At 44.3% G+C, this 16,521-nt stretch overlaps 2 protein-coding genes across 3 annotated transcripts in view; one reads left to right on the top strand and one right to left on the bottom strand.

Annotated features, from left to right (window-relative positions):
- Positions 1 to 16,496, top strand: part of LOC116382728 (low-density lipoprotein receptor-related protein 1-like) — an 85,774-nt gene extending 69,278 nt beyond the window's left edge. The window contains exons 45-90 of one of the 2 annotated variants that reach the window (XM_031845982.1): positions 104 to 229; positions 420 to 548; positions 645 to 764; positions 870 to 983; positions 1,090 to 1,239; positions 1,508 to 1,630; positions 1,735 to 1,851; positions 2,244 to 2,372; positions 2,503 to 2,625; positions 2,745 to 2,885; positions 3,266 to 3,453; positions 3,543 to 3,726; positions 3,808 to 3,893; positions 3,997 to 4,116; positions 4,319 to 4,506; positions 4,758 to 4,963; positions 5,050 to 5,238; positions 5,328 to 5,476; positions 5,568 to 5,661; positions 5,741 to 5,857; positions 5,954 to 6,073; positions 6,458 to 6,580; positions 7,432 to 7,557; positions 7,647 to 7,763; positions 8,477 to 8,583; positions 8,678 to 8,810; positions 8,915 to 9,037; positions 9,135 to 9,257; positions 9,464 to 9,604; positions 9,694 to 9,831; positions 9,953 to 10,072; positions 10,223 to 10,488; positions 10,615 to 10,796; positions 10,917 to 11,023; positions 11,274 to 11,393; positions 11,527 to 11,703; positions 11,838 to 11,978; positions 12,066 to 12,239; positions 12,466 to 12,627; positions 12,763 to 12,946; positions 13,038 to 13,145; positions 13,235 to 13,308; positions 13,431 to 13,524; positions 13,681 to 13,719; positions 14,483 to 14,627; positions 14,722 to 16,496. In XM_031845982.1, the coding sequence (XP_031701842.1) occupies positions 104 to 229; positions 420 to 548; positions 645 to 764; positions 870 to 983; positions 1,090 to 1,239; positions 1,508 to 1,630; positions 1,735 to 1,851; positions 2,244 to 2,372; positions 2,503 to 2,625; positions 2,745 to 2,885; positions 3,266 to 3,453; positions 3,543 to 3,726; positions 3,808 to 3,893; positions 3,997 to 4,116; positions 4,319 to 4,506; positions 4,758 to 4,963; positions 5,050 to 5,238; positions 5,328 to 5,476; positions 5,568 to 5,661; positions 5,741 to 5,857; positions 5,954 to 6,073; positions 6,458 to 6,580; positions 7,432 to 7,557; positions 7,647 to 7,763; positions 8,477 to 8,583; positions 8,678 to 8,810; positions 8,915 to 9,037; positions 9,135 to 9,257; positions 9,464 to 9,604; positions 9,694 to 9,831; positions 9,953 to 10,072; positions 10,223 to 10,488; positions 10,615 to 10,796; positions 10,917 to 11,023; positions 11,274 to 11,393; positions 11,527 to 11,703; positions 11,838 to 11,978; positions 12,066 to 12,239; positions 12,466 to 12,627; positions 12,763 to 12,946; positions 13,038 to 13,145; positions 13,235 to 13,308; positions 13,431 to 13,524; positions 13,681 to 13,719; positions 14,483 to 14,627; positions 14,722 to 14,862 (6,278 nt within the window). In that variant the 3' untranslated portion in view covers positions 14,863 to 16,496. The remainder of the gene's footprint in view (positions 1 to 103; positions 230 to 419; positions 549 to 644; positions 765 to 869; positions 984 to 1,089; positions 1,240 to 1,507; positions 1,631 to 1,734; positions 1,852 to 2,243; positions 2,373 to 2,502; positions 2,626 to 2,744; positions 2,886 to 3,265; positions 3,454 to 3,542; positions 3,727 to 3,807; positions 3,894 to 3,996; positions 4,117 to 4,318; positions 4,507 to 4,757; positions 4,964 to 5,049; positions 5,239 to 5,327; positions 5,477 to 5,567; positions 5,662 to 5,740; positions 5,858 to 5,953; positions 6,074 to 6,457; positions 6,581 to 7,431; positions 7,558 to 7,646; positions 7,764 to 8,476; positions 8,584 to 8,677; positions 8,811 to 8,914; positions 9,038 to 9,134; positions 9,258 to 9,463; positions 9,605 to 9,693; positions 9,832 to 9,952; positions 10,073 to 10,222; positions 10,489 to 10,614; positions 10,797 to 10,916; positions 11,024 to 11,273; positions 11,394 to 11,526; positions 11,704 to 11,837; positions 11,979 to 12,065; positions 12,240 to 12,465; positions 12,628 to 12,762; positions 12,947 to 13,037; positions 13,146 to 13,234; positions 13,309 to 13,430; positions 13,525 to 13,680; positions 13,720 to 14,482; positions 14,628 to 14,721) is intronic. The other variant, XM_031845990.1, reaches the window with a different exon arrangement.
- LOC116383908 (uncharacterized) overlaps positions 15,613 to 16,521 on the bottom strand; it is a 2,944-nt gene continuing 2,035 nt past the window's right edge. Inside the window, exon 5 of the mRNA XM_031848105.1 lies at positions 15,613 to 15,622. Within this exon, the coding sequence (XP_031703965.1) occupies positions 15,613 to 15,622 (10 nt within the window). The remainder of the gene's footprint in view (positions 15,623 to 16,521) is intronic.

Raw genomic sequence — 16,521 nt, 5'->3', positions numbered from 1 at the left:
TGTGTGTGTGTGTGTGTGTGTGTGTGTGTGTGTGTGTGTGTGTGTGTTGATATGTACAGTTTTATGTGGCTAACCTTCCCTAACTTTGCTCATCTCTGCATAGGTGAGTTCTCTATGTGCCGTGTTAACAATGGAGGGTGTCAGGATCTGTGTTTGCTGACCTCTGAGGGGAGGGTCAACTGCAGCTGCCGTGGCGACAGGAAGCTTTTGGAAGACAACACCTGCATAGGTAACACAAGACAGGGAGTGAAAAGGGGTTATAAAAAAGTTATCTTATGCACGCTATTTAAAAAGATATTTTTATCAAAAGACTGAGATCAGGCTTTGAATGGATTTGAATGAAACTTAAGATTTTGCAAGCTGCATGCCTCGGGGTAGACAACACTTCCTAAGTGCATTTTTCTGTCTTTGTCTCACAGCCCTCAACGCTACATGTAACAACATTGATGAGTTTGAGTGTGGAAATGGAGATTGTGTTAACTACACTCTGACTTGTGATGGCATGGCCCACTGCAAGGACAAGTCCGATGAGAAACAGTCCTACTGTGGTAAGTTGAACCTTTGGCTCAGTAAAAACAGTTTCAACCGTGTTCTTGTTGTCGACTCAAACCACAAGTCTGTATCATTTCCTGTCCGGTCCTCAGCCAACCGCGTGTGCAAGAAGGGTTATAGACGGTGCGTAAACAGCCGCTGTGTGGGGCATAGCTCTTGGTGCAACGGGCAGGACGACTGTGGTGACAATTCTGATGAAGTTTTCTGTAACAGTGAGTCAAGTCTTCCGATTAAACAAGTTCTTCTCTCCTGCAGTCATATGACATTTACAAATTAAACTCCACCAAAACACCGCCTCTTGTTTTTGTGTTCATCAGCTACACTGTGCACAGCCGATCAGTTCCAGTGCAGAGATGGAGGCTGCATCTCCAACTCCAGCAAGTGTAACCAGAAAGTGGACTGTGAGGATGCCAGTGACGAGATGAGCTGCAGTAAGTAAAATGATCCGATTCATTCAGAATGACTAGATGTTATAGAAAAATGGCACGACTGTCTCACAGGCTACGGTATAAAATAGTGCTGCTCTCCTCTTTTAAGCTGCCACGGACTGTTCCAGTTACTTCCACCTGGGAGTGAAAGGAGTGACATTTCAGAAGTGCGAGTTCACTACACTCTGCTATGCCCCTTCATGGCTGTGTGATGGAGCTAATGACTGTGGAGACTTCTCAGATGAAAGAAATTGCCCAGGTATTTTATACTCGCATTTTCTCACAGCATGCAGAGGAAAATGTGAAAGAAATTTGTTGACAGAGAGATTAGAGCCACAAGTCCAAATGGGATTATTCCAAATGGAACAAAAACAATGAATGCTTTCATCCATTAAATTGTGATTTGGGAGGAAATTCTCCCTAAAAATTATTGCAGTGTAAATTCAATTGTCTATTTCTCTCTTCATACTAACTTAATTCTTTTATGTTTTCTCCATTGACTTGCCACTTTTCTGTCGCTTTGCCAGGGAGCGGGAAAACAAAGTGTCCAACGCCCTTCTTTGCCTGTCCAAGTGGACGCTGTATCCCGATGAGCTGGACTTGTGATAAGGAAAATGACTGTGAGAACGGTGCAGACGAGACTCACTGTGGTAAGTTTAGATACTCGAGCCCAAACAAGCTGAAGTGCAATAGACAGTCACTTTGTTGTGGTGCTTGTATTTTGCACTTCATACATTCTTTCTGGACCTCCTAGATAAATTCTGCTCAGCCACTCAGTTTGAGTGTGGGAACCATCGCTGCATTCCCAACCGCTGGGTGTGTGACGGAGCCGATGACTGTGGTGACAGCAGCGATGAGGACAGCAAGTGCAGTGAGTGTTGGGCACAAACCTTTAAGGAATACAAATACAAGATTAATTAGAGCTAACATTTCTACCAACAAAGATATTTTGACAGCAGTAGAATCCATGGAAAGTATCAACATACATTATTAAACTTGGAGGATCCTCTCGTTTGTGGATATTGTGATACTCTTAACTAGAGCTTTAATTCATCTGATGACCACTACACAATACTCAAGTGCTGTATGGACTAAAACATTGGCATGTATGCAAATAATTTAGGTTTTTGTGATAGCTTTAAGCAATCATGCTGCCTCTGAAACATTTCCAAAATATAATTATCTGAGTTTGCGGTATATTCTCAAATACTCAGGGCAAAGAAAGGCTTCAAAATCATCTTCAATAACCTCTTTCACACACAGAGACCAAAACCTGCAGTCCTGAGGCGTTCCAGTGTCCTGGATCACATAAGTGTATCCCCCAGCGTTGGAAGTGTGACGGAGATAAAGACTGTCCTGATGGGGCTGACGAGAGCGTCAAAGCTGGCTGTGGTGAGTGCAGGCCGGGGTGGATTTTGTCAAAATAAGAACATTTTAATAACCCAGAAAAAGAAATGCATCAATCTGTATCTTATAGGGGTCTATGTGCATCATTCACTCACCAAATATTTCTATGTCTCAGTGTTCAACAACACGTGCAGCAGCAATGAGTTCATGTGCCAGAACCGACAGTGTATCCCCAAACACTTTGTGTGTGACCATGACAACGACTGCAGTGATGGCTCAGATGAGTCCCAGGAGTGTGGTGAGTGGAACCATGACCTGTTACTCCTGATGGGGCGATTAAAAAAAACCTCCCTTTTCCTCCTCGCTCTCAACAGTGAGTTCAACTGTCCTAAACCCTCGTGCCCTTTCTCGCTACAGAATATCCAACATGTGGACCCAGCGAGTTCCGATGTGCTAACGGACGCTGCCTCATCCAGAGTTCATGGGAGTGTGATGGAGACTTTGACTGCCATGACCACTCAGACGAAGCCCCCAAGAACCCACACTGCACTGGCCAAGGTTAGTCCCACACATGCACTCCAAAAGCACTTTACTCTTGGACAAACAACATTATAGCATTTACAGCAGATCAACAGTAAAGAGCGCAAGCACGGAAAAGGTGCATCCAGTATAAGAACATATGAAGTGAATATGGCACCATTGCTTATCTTCTTGGCAACTGGATAGCACTCTCTACAGCTGTGATTTAAATGAATTCCTGAAATGATATCTGCCCCACTAGTTGTAGGGATGCATCTATATTGGGTCGTTGGTGACTCAAATAGCTCGATCAGGTATTGCTGACAAAGGGGCCGATGTATTCAATTCTATGTAAATCTTTATCTGGATTGAAAAAGTCAGATCGGTGCGTGCCCAACTTTCTTTCTTTCTTTCTACAGAGAAGAAATGCAACGACACTGCGTACGCCTGCAATAATGGAAACTGTGTCAATGAGACATTGCTTTGTGACCATAAAGACGACTGTGGCGACGGCTCCGATGAGCTGAACTGTTTTATTAACGAGTGCCTGAACAGCAAACTGAGCGGCTGCTCCCAGCTCTGTGAAGACCTTAAAATAGGCTTCAAGGTAAGTGAACACCATGAAGTTGTGACTTCAGCTTTCCAGTAATAGCATGCGCTGTTGCTTTACCTGCTCTGTACTTTGTCCCCTCACAGTGTAGATGCCACCCTGGTTTCCGTCTGAAAGATGACGGGAAGACGTGTGTCGACATAGATGAGTGCACAACCACCTATCCCTGCACGCAGCGTTGCATCAACACACATGGCAGCTTCCACTGTCTGTGTGTGGAGGGTTTCCAGCTTAGCCCTGAAAACCCCACCATATGCAAATCCACTTCTGGTAAGAAACATGACAAGATTAATAACATTCAGGAAGTGTTTCAGGAAAATCCACTCACATAAGATGTCTCCCTCCCTGCAGATGAAGAACCCTTCCTGATCTTTGCCAACCGCTACTATCTGAGGAAGCTCAACTTGGATGGCTCCAACTACACGCTGCTCAAACAGGTGAGACTTGCAGATAAAGTATGTCCTTTTGAAGTGCTGAGAAATCCTGCAAACAGGGATTTTATAACTGGCTCAGACTGATGCAGCTACTGTGCTTTGACAGGGATTAAACAATGCTGTGGCTCTGGACTTCGACTATCGCCAGCAGATGATTTATTGGACAGATGTGACCACCCAGGGCAGTATGATCCGCCGCATGCACATCAACGGCAGCGATGTTGAGGTCAGTGTGTATAGCGGACAGAGAAATGTGCTGAAAATATCTCCTGAATCTTAACATAAAGCCTGTATTTAAAATCAATAATTAATCTTGATTTGTATTCATGCATGTGAAGTAAAAACCTAGGAAAAATAATTGAATCGCTGATTGTGAGGCACAGTTTCAGAGTATTCATTCAAGTATGTACTGCTTGCTCATTTGTTAGGTGCTTCATCGCACATCACTCAGCAACCCTGATGGCCTGGCAGTCGACTGGGTAGGAGGAAACCTGTATTGGTGTGATAAGGGACGGGACACTATCGAGGTGTCAAAGCTGAACGGAGCGTACCGGACAGTTCTGGTCAACAGCGGCCTGAGGGAGCCACGTGCCGTGGCTGTGGACGTTCGCTATGGGTAAGAGTGAAGATCTGTGTCAAAAAGCAGTAGTTTTGTGAGCAGGGAAACTTTGTTTTATTCTGTTTGAATGCCAGAGGTAGGGCATTTTACCAACACCATCAATCCATGCACTGCTCAGTTGTCGGTTACATTCAATAAATGTATACTGGATTGACTTTTAATTACTGTACTTTTTGCGATTTTGCAATGTGTTTAATTCTGATTTGTTATGATCAATGAACCAAACTAATACAGCACATCCCTGACAGGTACTTATACTGGTCAGACTGGGGTGACACCCCCCACATAGGAAGGATCGGGATGGATGGCTCCAACAGGAGTGCCATTGTCGAGGATAAGATCACCTGGCCCAATGGCCTCACGCTGGACTTCATCAATGACCGCATCTACTGGGCCGATGCTCGAGAGGACTACATCGCATTTGCCAGCCTGGATGGAACCAACAGACACACAGGTAACGCACGCATGAACTCAATTGGAGTGTGCACTTCTCCAGTTGTCGTTACTAACTTATTTGTCTTTGTGCCTGTGCGCCTGTAGTTCTTGTTCAGGACATCCCCCACATCTTTGCTATGACTCTGTTTGAGGAGTACATCTACTGGACAGACTGGGAGACAAAGTCTATCAACAGAGCTCATAAGACACTGGGAATCAACAAGACCGTGCTGATCAGCACCTTACACAGACCGATGGACGTCCACATTTACCACCCGTACCGCCAGCCTGAAGGTAAAACCAAGTAACCGTCATTCATAAGTGCCACATGTAAATCTTCATCTGTGTCTTGGACCGTGTCTGATAAATTCCTTGTTCTTCAGTGGCCGGCCACCCGTGCCAAAACAACAATGGAGGATGCAGTAACCTATGTCTGATCTCACCTGGAGGGGGCTACAAGTGTGCCTGCCCCACTAACTTTTACCTTGCAGCTGATGGTAGACAGTGCTTGTCCAACTGCACTGCAAGTCAGGTGAGCTAACCTGATGCTATTGTTTGAGCCTGTATCGACACATTATTCATTTAAAAAGAAATATAAATACTTTTCTCTTCTGTTCCTTCAGTTTGTTTGCAAAAATGACAAGTGCATTCCGTTTTGGTGGAAGTGTGACACTGAGGATGACTGCGGGGACCGCTCAGATGAGCCCGCAGACTGCCGTGAGTGATGATTGTAGCCTGTCTACAAAATGAGTATTGTTTGTTCCAGTTAATAACGATCTGTGTTTTGTCTCCGTAGCTGAGTTTAAGTGCAGACCGGGCCAGTTTCAGTGTGGTACAGGCATCTGCACCAACCCAGCCTATATCTGTGATGGGGACAATGACTGCCAAGACAACTCTGATGAGGCCAATTGTGGTACACGCACATACTCATACTTACAGAATTTCAATCTTTTTCTTAGATGAACCCATAATAAGCCATATCCTTTTATTGTTGTCTTCCTGTCTCCAGACATCCACGTGTGCCTGCCAAGTCAATTTAAATGCACCCACCCCAGTCGCTGCATTCCTGGCATCTTCCGTTGCAATGGACAGGACAACTGTGGAGAGGGAGAGGATGAGAAAGACTGTCGTGAGTCTCATTGCCCTTTATGTTCCTTGGGCCTTCTGTTGTTTTTCTGTTTTTGCCCCTCTAGTGGCCTAAGGATTCATTTATCTGAACACGTTGGTCCAGAGCAAGGTATCTCTACAATTTCAAGCATGACTACATTTTGTCCCCACCGGATGAACCCTACTATTTATAGTGAGCCCTTTGATCTTTTCTCTATCACCTTCGTAAGCCACAGTTTCCACTTATACTGTATCTCAAAATCTGATGAGCAGATAGGACGGCTGAGCACAGTGTCTAGGAGCCGCTAGCAGGACTTCAGCATTGTAGTCATTTAAATTTGTGAAATTTGTGATAAGGTAGCAATTCTTCTGTATTTATTGGAGTATCTGTTTGTTTCTTCTGCAGCGGAAGTGACATGTGCCCCTAACCAGTTCCAGTGTGCCATTACCAAGCGCTGTATCCCACGGGTGTGGGTGTGTGACAGGGACAATGACTGTGTGGATGGATCGGATGAGCCTGCCAACTGCAGTAAGATACAGCTCATTACTGAACAAAACGGCACCGCTGCTTTAGAAATCAGTCTCTACTGCATGAACAGGACCTGACTGATTATATTGATGGGAGGCTCTGGATGTCCGTAATAGATACAAATTAACATGGGGAATATTGTACTGGCTTTTTGAGTTTAAAAAGGAAGCTTAGGTTGCTTTCACACCTGTACTTCGGTTCATTATTAATATTAATAGACAAAAAATGTACAGGTAGAGACAGGACTATACCACAGGCCCTTTGCACGCCCCCAGATGACTGGTGTAAAAGTCGGGAAGCACACAGACACTGGACGAGGCGTCTTATCCAGTAATGATTTTGGGCGTTTTACTCTGGGAATGCGGTCACACACTTTTAACGGACTTAATTAACTGACAAAGTACACAGAGTCAGCTTTTGACCTATCAATCAGGGGAAATACCCACACTGACATGCATATTTGTCAATTTGCATAAATAGGTTACATACAGTAGCTACATGGCCTTATACACATTAATTATAAGATCGCTTCCCAACAGGTTTCATGATTAGTGGATAGATTTATTAGTATTAAAGCTTTTGAAACCATGCTAATAGCTTTCACACCAGCTCAAACTAAACGTAATAACCGGGCAAACTGACTTAATTTTGTTTTAACAAAACCAAACAGGTTATGTGTGAAAGCCCCCGCAGAATTATACAGCCACAACAGGTTATTCAGCAGTCCATTACTCAGTTGGTCGTTATTTATTTTGTTATCTGTTAATGCTGTTCCAGAAAGAGAGCATAAAAGGGTGTTTAGCCATGTCTAGTGTCAGTGTGCCTAATCCATTAAATCCTTTATATTGCAGCCCAAATGACATGTGGTGTGGATGAATTCCGCTGTAAGGACTCGGGGCGCTGCATCCCGGCACGCTGGAAGTGTGACGGAGAGGATGACTGTGGAGACGCTTCAGATGAACCCAAGGAAGAGTGTGGTAAGGACAGAGTGGCAGATGGAGAAGGGAAAGAAAGGAAGTTGTTAACAGGACCACACTTGTACTTATCATGTCTGTTTGGTGCTCAGACGAGCGGACATGTGAGCCATACCAGTTCCGCTGTAAGAACAACCGCTGTGTGCCGGGCCGCTGGCAATGTGACTACGACAATGACTGTGGGGACAACTCTGATGAAGACAAATGTGGTAGGTTCCCCTCTGTTTTTCTGCTTTGCTGCTCGCTCAAACAGCTACAGCCAACAACTCATTGTCTGTATCAAAGCTATCCTTCATAATATGATATGAGTTCTACTGTAAGCACACTGTTCAGATGCAATGGGTTGGAGTGGTAAGCAATGTATCACCTTTCACTGTTTTTGTCCGTTATATTTACACAATTACACGCATGGTTGAAACTTCTTGTTTGCGTTAATTAGTCCTGTGGCCATTTGCACATCTCACATCATCTCATGTCTATTTTGCATTTCACACTGGCCTGTTGATGTGAGCCAGAGGTAGGTGTTTTCACAGTTTCAGCTCAACCATCCACAACCTCAGCTTCCCAATCCTTCATGTGCCCCCCAGCTTCTCTTTTGATCTGTGAGCCTTTTCTTTCCTTTTCAATCCCACTAGCTCCTTAACTCCTCCACTTCATACAGTAGAGAATGTTGTGCCATCCCCACCTCTGTGCCCCATGAGTCAATCCCTTGATATGAATGATCAGCCTTATTTTATTCTTGTATGTCTGGCTCTCAAGAGAGCACCCTGCGCTCTTTTTCCAGTCTGCTCTATTCCCACCTTTCTCGTCTCTTTTGCCTTCCCTTAATCCTCTCTTTGCTCCTTGCTCCTCGCCTCTACTCTACTGTTCCTTCTCGATTATCCTCCTTCACCCTTCTAAGCTGTCTTCTCTCTGTCCTCAGTGCCTCGGCAGTGTTCGGAGAGCGAGTTTTCCTGCACAAATGGCCGCTGCATTGCTGGGCGCTGGAAGTGCGATGGGGACCATGACTGTGCTGACGGTTCAGATGAGGTATCGCTCAGCCGTTTCCATTCTAATTGACATTCTGCCTTGAAATCTGACATACTAGAGGCACTAATGAATATAATCCTTCGGTTTGGTCCAGAATGGCTGTGATGTGAAGTGTGACAGTGATCAGTTCCAGTGCAAAAACGGCCATTGCATCGCCATCCGCTGGCGCTGCGATGCTGATGTTGACTGTTTGGATGGCAGTGATGAGGAGAAATGTGACAGTGGCAGTAAGGAACACACACTTATTTTCTCCTGGATGTTTATGAATCAGCAGCAGATTTTTCTGTGTCATTCATTCCTCTTTTCTTTTCTCTCATTGCTGTTCTTTCAGTGGGTAGACACTGCCCCCTAGATGAGTTCCAGTGCAACAACACTCTTTGTAAACCCCTGGGCTGGAAGTGTGACGGCGAGGACGACTGTGGAGATAACTCGGATGAGAATCCAGAAGAGTGTGGTGAGAATCGCTGCTTTTCGACAGTCGTCAGTATTCTTGAAGACCGCTAAATACCTCCTTCCCTCTTTCTTAATGTTTCTCTCCTTCCGTCCCTTAGTTAACTTCCAGTGCCCACCCACAAGGCAGTTTCGTTGTCATAATGATCGCGTGTGTCTGCCTATATCAAAACGCTGTGATACTGTCAACAACTGCGGGGACAACAGTGACGAAGTCAACTGCCGTGAGTTTGTTTAGTCTTGTTTGTCAGTCTATTTAATCATTTCAAAGAGAGACAAAGTTAGCTCACTGTGAAGTTACATGAAAAAGTCAAGAATGCATTTTATTTAAATTGCAATAGGATAGAACTCTAAATCATGGATTGGGTTGATTCATGCACATACTATTCATTAGAGTGATGACCTCTCTGTGACACCTGTACTTCTATAGCATCGGCTCCTCCCACAGCAGTGTGTCAAAAAGACGAGTTCCAGTGCTCTAATGGCCGTTGCATCAGCTCTGTCCTGCGCTGCAACTACTTCAATGACTGCGGGGACTATGGTTCTGATGAAATCAACTGCAATAAGAAAGGTGTGGGTCACCGTATACGTAGATGTCTTAATAGACAGTGTAATATTGGTGTCTCTGTGAATTCATGCAACCTTTTGATGTGTTCGCAGACACGGTGCTGAATGACTGCCGCAGTAACAGGACAGTGTGTGGAGATGGAGATGAAGCTCATTGTGTGGCGAACGGCACCGACTCGTTCTGCTCCTGCAAGCCCGGCTTCCAGTCCAATGGACGTAACAGATGTGAAGGTACGGTTTCCTCTGACCTTGCTCCATTTGCGTGTGTTATTTTGTGTTGTGGTTGTAATCTGCTCTGGAAGACTTAAAACTATGCGTAATGTGTATCATGTGGCCTCCGGGTGTTTCGCAGATAAGAACGAGTGTAAGCAGTTCGGAGCGTGTTCCCACATCTGCAACAACACAAAGGGCTCCCACAAGTGCAGCTGCCACAAGTACTTCACCAGAATCAATGACACCTGCAAGGCTGATGGTGAGTACTTTCACCATAACTGACATTTCTTTCCAAGCATATGTATGTGCTCATTTAGCTTACCAGTCTTCATTTTCTCATGTCCCTGCTCCACTACAATGATCTGTTTGTCCTTTTCCTCGCATGAAATGATTTCCTGTACACACCCAGCTCCTAGACAAGTGCTCTACATCGCTGACGACAGTGAGATACGCAGCCTGGACCCTTCCATGCCAAACTGGCGCTATGAGCAGGTCTTCCAGGGCGATGCTAACGTGCGCATTGATGCCATGGACCTGCATGTCAAGGAGAACCGCATTTACTGGACAAACTGGCACACAGGACGGATCTCTTCCTATGATTTGCCTTCTTCCTCCTCCTCTCCCAATAGCAACCGCAACCGACGCCAAAGTGACTCAAGGGTCACAAACGTTGAAGTAAGTGTGTATATACATATATATATATGTGACTTATTGTACTTATGCATGCATATGATGTAAACACAAGCAAAACAGATGTGTGTCCAACTTTGGAGGGTCTTAGTGCTGTGTCTCTGTGTTCAGATCCCTGATCTGAAGATGCCCCGTGGTATTGCTGTGGACTGGGTGGCAGGGAACTTGTACTGGACCGACTCTGGTAGAGACGTCATCGAGGTGGCCCAGTTAAGTGGAGGACGCCACCACAAAACACTCATCTCTGGCATGATCGATGAGCCTTATGCCATTGTCGTAGACCCACCGAGAGGGTGAGTGGGTCTTTGGTCACATGGCAGTGAAGTTATAGCTACTTGTAGAAAATCACGAGAATGCAAATGAAGATTTAATTGTGATATAGATAAATGCAGCTTTTACATGTTCTTCATTAGAAAAATGTACTGGGCAGACTGGGGGAACCACCCCAAGATTGAAACAGCTGCTATGGACGGTACCATGAGAGAGACGCTGGTGGAGGAAAACATTCAGTGGCCAACTGGTAAAACATACACACACACACATACATAGGTACTTCTCCTTACAAGGTTAATTTATTGGTCACAACACAGGGTTGCACCATGAAATGTAAGTTGTAGTCCATTCATGCTACACACAAATAGAACATATATACAAATATTTAAAATACAATAAGAATAGATAATATAAAACAATATATACAGTAACTTATATGCAAATCATTTAAATACATAAAGCTTGTCTAATACTGCTCTTCCCCACTCTCCGTATAGGTCTAGCGGTGGACTACTTCAACGAGCGTCTATTCTGGGCCGATGCTAAACTCTCCTTGATCTGCAGTGTGAGGCTGAATGGCAGCGATGTGGTTGTGGCTGTAAACAGCGTTAAGAACAGTTGAGTGGCACATTCTGTAATCTATACAAGTTGCAATCCACACCAGTGATCAGTCTTTATTAGTCAGGAGTGGGAGCACAACGTAAGAATGTGTATTTTTGCATTTAACATGTCTCCTCTGTTTCCACACAGAGCTCCACCATCCCTTCGGCATCGATGTCTTTGAGGACTACATTTACGGCGTCACCTACATTAACAACTACGTCTTCCGAGTGAATAAGTTTGGCAAAGGCCCCATTGAGAACCTGACAACTGGAATGAACCACGCCACAGATATAGCTTTGTACCACCGCTACAAGCAACCTGAGAGTGAGTAGAAATCAGACACATCTGCCAACAGCAGCAATGCTCACTGAATCTAAGACGGTGAAGAAGAGATGACGAAGGCAGGCAGTTATTTTTTTCCTATTTTTTAATACTGGTTCTCTTCCTGTCTTTGTCAGTGACCAATCCCTGCGACAGGAAGAAATGTGAATGGCTGTGTCTGCTGAGCCCCAGTGGACCAGTTTGCATCTGTCCCAATGGACGCACACTGGACAACGGCACATGTGTGGAGCTGCCCACTCCCACTCTGTCTCCTATCTGTGAGTAAACACACACTCCCACATAGAGAACACACACACTGGCAGCTGAACTCATTCTGTATGACTAAAAAACTTCATTGTCTGCAGCTCCTCCCAGTGGTCCCTGCTCGGTCCAGTGTATGAACGGCGGCAGCTGTTTCCTGAATGCCCACAAGCAGCCCAAGTGTCGTTGCCAGCCGAATTATGGAGGAGATCGGTGTGACATTGACCTGTGCAGGGACTACTGCAGGAATGGAGGCACATGCACACCTTCCCCTACAGGTAAGATATGGACTTCATTTCAAGCTGGTTTTGGCATTTTGTGTTAACTTTCTTTGACTTGTGAAGTATAAGATAAATAATAGTTACATTTAAAGTTGAAATGCCGCTTTATAGGCTAAAGTATGGCTTTACAGGCCACATTCATGTTTCCGTTGGTTCTGTAATATGACACATTCTTGTTTAGCCTTCCATTTATTTATCCCTTCATATGTCTTTCCTTCCACAGGTTCTCCTACCTGTCGATGCCCGAAAGGCTTCACAGGGCCAAACTGTAACCTGCATACCTGTAAGGATTACTGCAAAAATGGAGGCAATTGTACAGTCAGCGCCGGAAACCAGCCAACCTGCCGCTGCCCCCTTTCCTTCCTGGGCAACCAGTGCCAGTACAGTGAGTGTTCCTACTATCTAGCCCACATGCAAGTTTACAAATGTTCAAATACTTTTTTTGCATTCGCAATACCTCTGATAGATTATGATGTGGTTGGTGAGCAGTGCACTAACATGTTTATGTGTGTGTGAGCAGGAAGCTGTGAAGGCCACTGCTTGAACAAAGGTACATGTCTACAGAGTGAAAATGGCTCCAAAATGTGCCGCTGTCTGCCTCAGTACAGTGGCAGCACATGTGAGATTGACAAGTGTCACTATTGTCGTGACGGCGAGTGTATCCCCAGCAATGGTTTCACATCTACAGGGGACTTCACCTGCCGGTAAGACATATCATTTGCTCAACACAAACAGACGTGCACATGCAAAGATGTCTTTGTCTTTGCTACTCACAATTTGTTCTGTCTTCTACAGCTGCGCAAATGGAAGAGTCCAGCCCAGCTGTTACACATGTGACACGAATGAGTACTGTGCAAATGGCCAGTGCTCTATTAACTCCAGCACCCGCCTTCCAGAGTGCAGGTAAGGAGCAGAGTCTGAATAGCTCAGGTGCACTATTGCATACAAGCAGAGAGTGCATATGTCTATTTCCTCTCTTCTTGTGTGTTTAGATGTTCACCTGGCTGGGCAGGGCATCGCTGTGAGTCCGTAGCCACCAGTGACAGTGCCTCAGGTTCAGGTGGACGTAAGTCGACACTTCTCCCATGACATCAATAATAGAAGTTCATTGAATGTGATACAATTCTCCATGCACTATTCTTATGTTTGTGTGTGTGTGTGTGTGTGTGTGTGTGTGTGTGCACGTAGGAACAGCCTCCATAGTGATCCCTGTGCTGCTGCTGTTGCTGCTGGTTCTGCTGGCTGCAGGAGCGTTGTTCTGGTATAGAAGAAGGATGAGAGGGTGAGTAACACTCTCATTTTAAAACAAGAGACAGTTGAGACCTTTTCGACTTTGTGTTCCCTCTATCCCTCCCTCTTTCTTCCTCTTCCCTTCTTTCCCTTCTTCCGTCTACACTTGTCCTCTCCTCTCTGTAATGGCATCTCTTCTGCTCCTCAGGTCTAGCCGGCCCAACAAAACCGGCTCCAGGCGCTTGCGGTAACAGTTGCCAGCGTTACACATTCCTTTCATAGCTTCATTCAGTTCTGCATCCTGATGCTTTCTCTTTCTCCGTCTCTCCCTTACCCATAAGTCTTGGTTGCTGTGCAGTGTTTGGTCCTGTGTTGAATGTCGCGCCATTCTCTCAGATGTTCGTGGGAGCTATAGCTCATCCCGCTCCTACAGTATCTCTCCTGTATAATTGCCCTCTTCAGAGCGGCTCAAGGGCAGATCTATTGAAAAGATGCATTGAATAGATCTGTCTATGCACTAGCCAGTGCTGTAGATCCGTCATGCTGTTGTCCATCATATTGTGCCATATTGTACTTACTGTGCTGTGCTGTGGTTTGTATTGTGGTAGTGTCTCTCATAGTGAGAGATGGACAGTGTGACAGCATTCTTTCAAACTCAAGATTGGAAAATGCAGTGTGGAAAATCCAGCATTTACTTAGAGGTAGATACCATAGACAATGCAGACATTCATAGCATATTTAGGAGGATTTAATGTGGCTTTAAAAGATAGTCTGTACATTAGCAGTCCTGTATCCAGGTCCTCTGTGTCTGGGTCTTGTCATGGGCTACATGAATGCTGGGTTTGTGTTGGTGCTGTGGCTTAGTTCCCTCAGCCTGGATGGTGGTGAGAGCCATGCGATGCCTCTTCCCTCCCTTCATAATGTGGCTGTCTCCCTGCTTGCACTGTTTAGGCTCTTATAACCTTAAATGAGACACAAAGGTTTGACTGTGCTCGTAATATGTTGTGTAGGGCCAAGGGCTTCCAGCACCAAAGGATGACCAACGGGGCCATGAATGTTGAGATAGGAAACCCTGCCTACAAGATCTACGAGGGCGAGCCGGATGACGATGCCGGGGAGCTGCTAGACGCAGACTTCACGCTGGACCCAGACAAGGTAGAAAGAAATACCAGGCATGCATACATATACACAAATGCTGTAGCCTCTGCTCATACTGTATGTATGATAACTAATGGATGACCCTTTTCAGCCCACCAACTTCACAAACCCAGTATATGCCACTCTGTACATGGGAGCACACAACAGCCGCAACTCTTTGGCCAGCACAGATGAGAAGAAGGAGTTGCTATCACGTGGAGATGAGGAGCCCCTTGTGGACCCCCTGACATAGACTGTCTATTGACCTGGATCACAATATCCCAAACACACCCCTCTTCTTGCCTTTTAAAGAAAAACAAATTTTAAAAAAATCAATAAAAAGTGTGAGAAAAAATTGATTAAAAAAAAGTGTGAACACTGTATAAAATGTACAAAAATGAAGGACTACTTTTGTATGTGATTGCAGTATTATATTTTGTTCTTTTGAGATTCCTCTGGTCAAAAATGAATAACATTTTCTATGTGAGATTTTTAATTTACACCTTGTCCCTTACCCTTTACCTAAATAGCCACTACCTCTGTGCAAAATGAAATGGAAACAAGAAAATCTGAAAAAAGATGCTATCATTGGAGCAATTTTAATTTTTTATTTTTGTATGAATTGTATAGAAAAGAAAAAAACATTGTTCCATTTCACCAGTGCCAACTGTTTGTTGTTTGTGTCGACTTTGAGCGGGAAAGGCAAAACTCAAAGTTTTCTAAATCGGTACATATGTTGTCTTGCTGGAGTGTCTTAGCAAGATTGTGTGAGACAGATTTGTGATAGCACCGTTTGTGTATAGCACATGGAAAATGTCAATACCAGATGGCAACTACAGTATTTCCACATCATTTCTTCTCAGAGAACAATGTTCATGAAATGATTGTGTTGTCTTCCTTGCACAGAATTCATATTTTACGGCATAGTGTATACTGTAGGCTTTATACCGTAAGATGTAAAACAGGTATGTTTGTTTTTATCACATTGTATGACAGTTGGAGCTCATGTGTTGCTGAAGTGAGAGGGTGAGAGGTGTTTTTGGTGTGCGATTATGGAGTCGGAGAGAGAGGAAGTCGGTCATGGGTTAAACATTCCAGCCAGAGTGGTGGGTGGAGATTACAGATGTAAGGAGATGGTAGTTCTCTGTTTAAAAGAGTCGTCCTTCACAAGGAAAGGGAGGCTGCAATTATGGTCAAATTGAAAGAAAAGATGGGTCTTTTCTTTGTCTTTTATTTCTTTAGTCCATTTTTTTTGTAAAGACCAGATATCATCCGCCTGGCTTTGTGTGTAGATTCATCTTTCTACCTTTAGAGGTCAAAGTCTGTACGTTCACAGTTTTATAATCACTCAGTCTTAAGTGAATTATGTTCATTTGGTCTTTCGCTCTTTCTAATCTCTCACTATCCTCTGTGCCCTGCTGCTGCTAATGCTACCATTCTGGTCGCTCTGATGCGTCCTTTACGCTCAGCCTCTGTCTCAAAATGCTGCTTTCTGTCAGAAATGTGTCAGCCATATGTTAATGCATGTGAAAAGTAACACCAATCTTTAATGTAACTACAATAACAAGTTTTTATTTTGCTTACCTGTCAGCAAGTGATATTTTACGCTGTTGTATATGTTTTGACTTTAATTGAGAGAGAAGTACAATCATTTTACCTAAAGGACATTTTTGCAAAATCATACATGCATTTTCAGAATTGTTTTTGATTAGTCCTTGTTTTTTTTCTAATGAAGAATGACACATAGCTTTTATAGTACACGATGCATGGAGGCTCAGACTTTCTTCTGGAAAGAGAATAATGTTTAATTTTTGCTGGATTACTTTACAAACTAAATAACAGATATTGTTATAAATAAAAATTTAAAAAAATTGTACAGAAAACAAACCAATGTGTTTTGTGTTTTTTTCCA

Source organism: Anarrhichthys ocellatus, unplaced genomic scaffold (assembly GCF_004355925.1).
Source record: "Anarrhichthys ocellatus isolate YVR2014 unplaced genomic scaffold, GSC_Weel_1.0 scaffold1, whole genome shotgun sequence".
In the NCBI taxonomy this organism is placed as follows: Eukaryota; Metazoa; Chordata; class Actinopteri; order Perciformes; family Anarhichadidae; genus Anarrhichthys; species Anarrhichthys ocellatus.
This window is presented reverse-complemented; position numbering and strand designations above follow the sequence as displayed.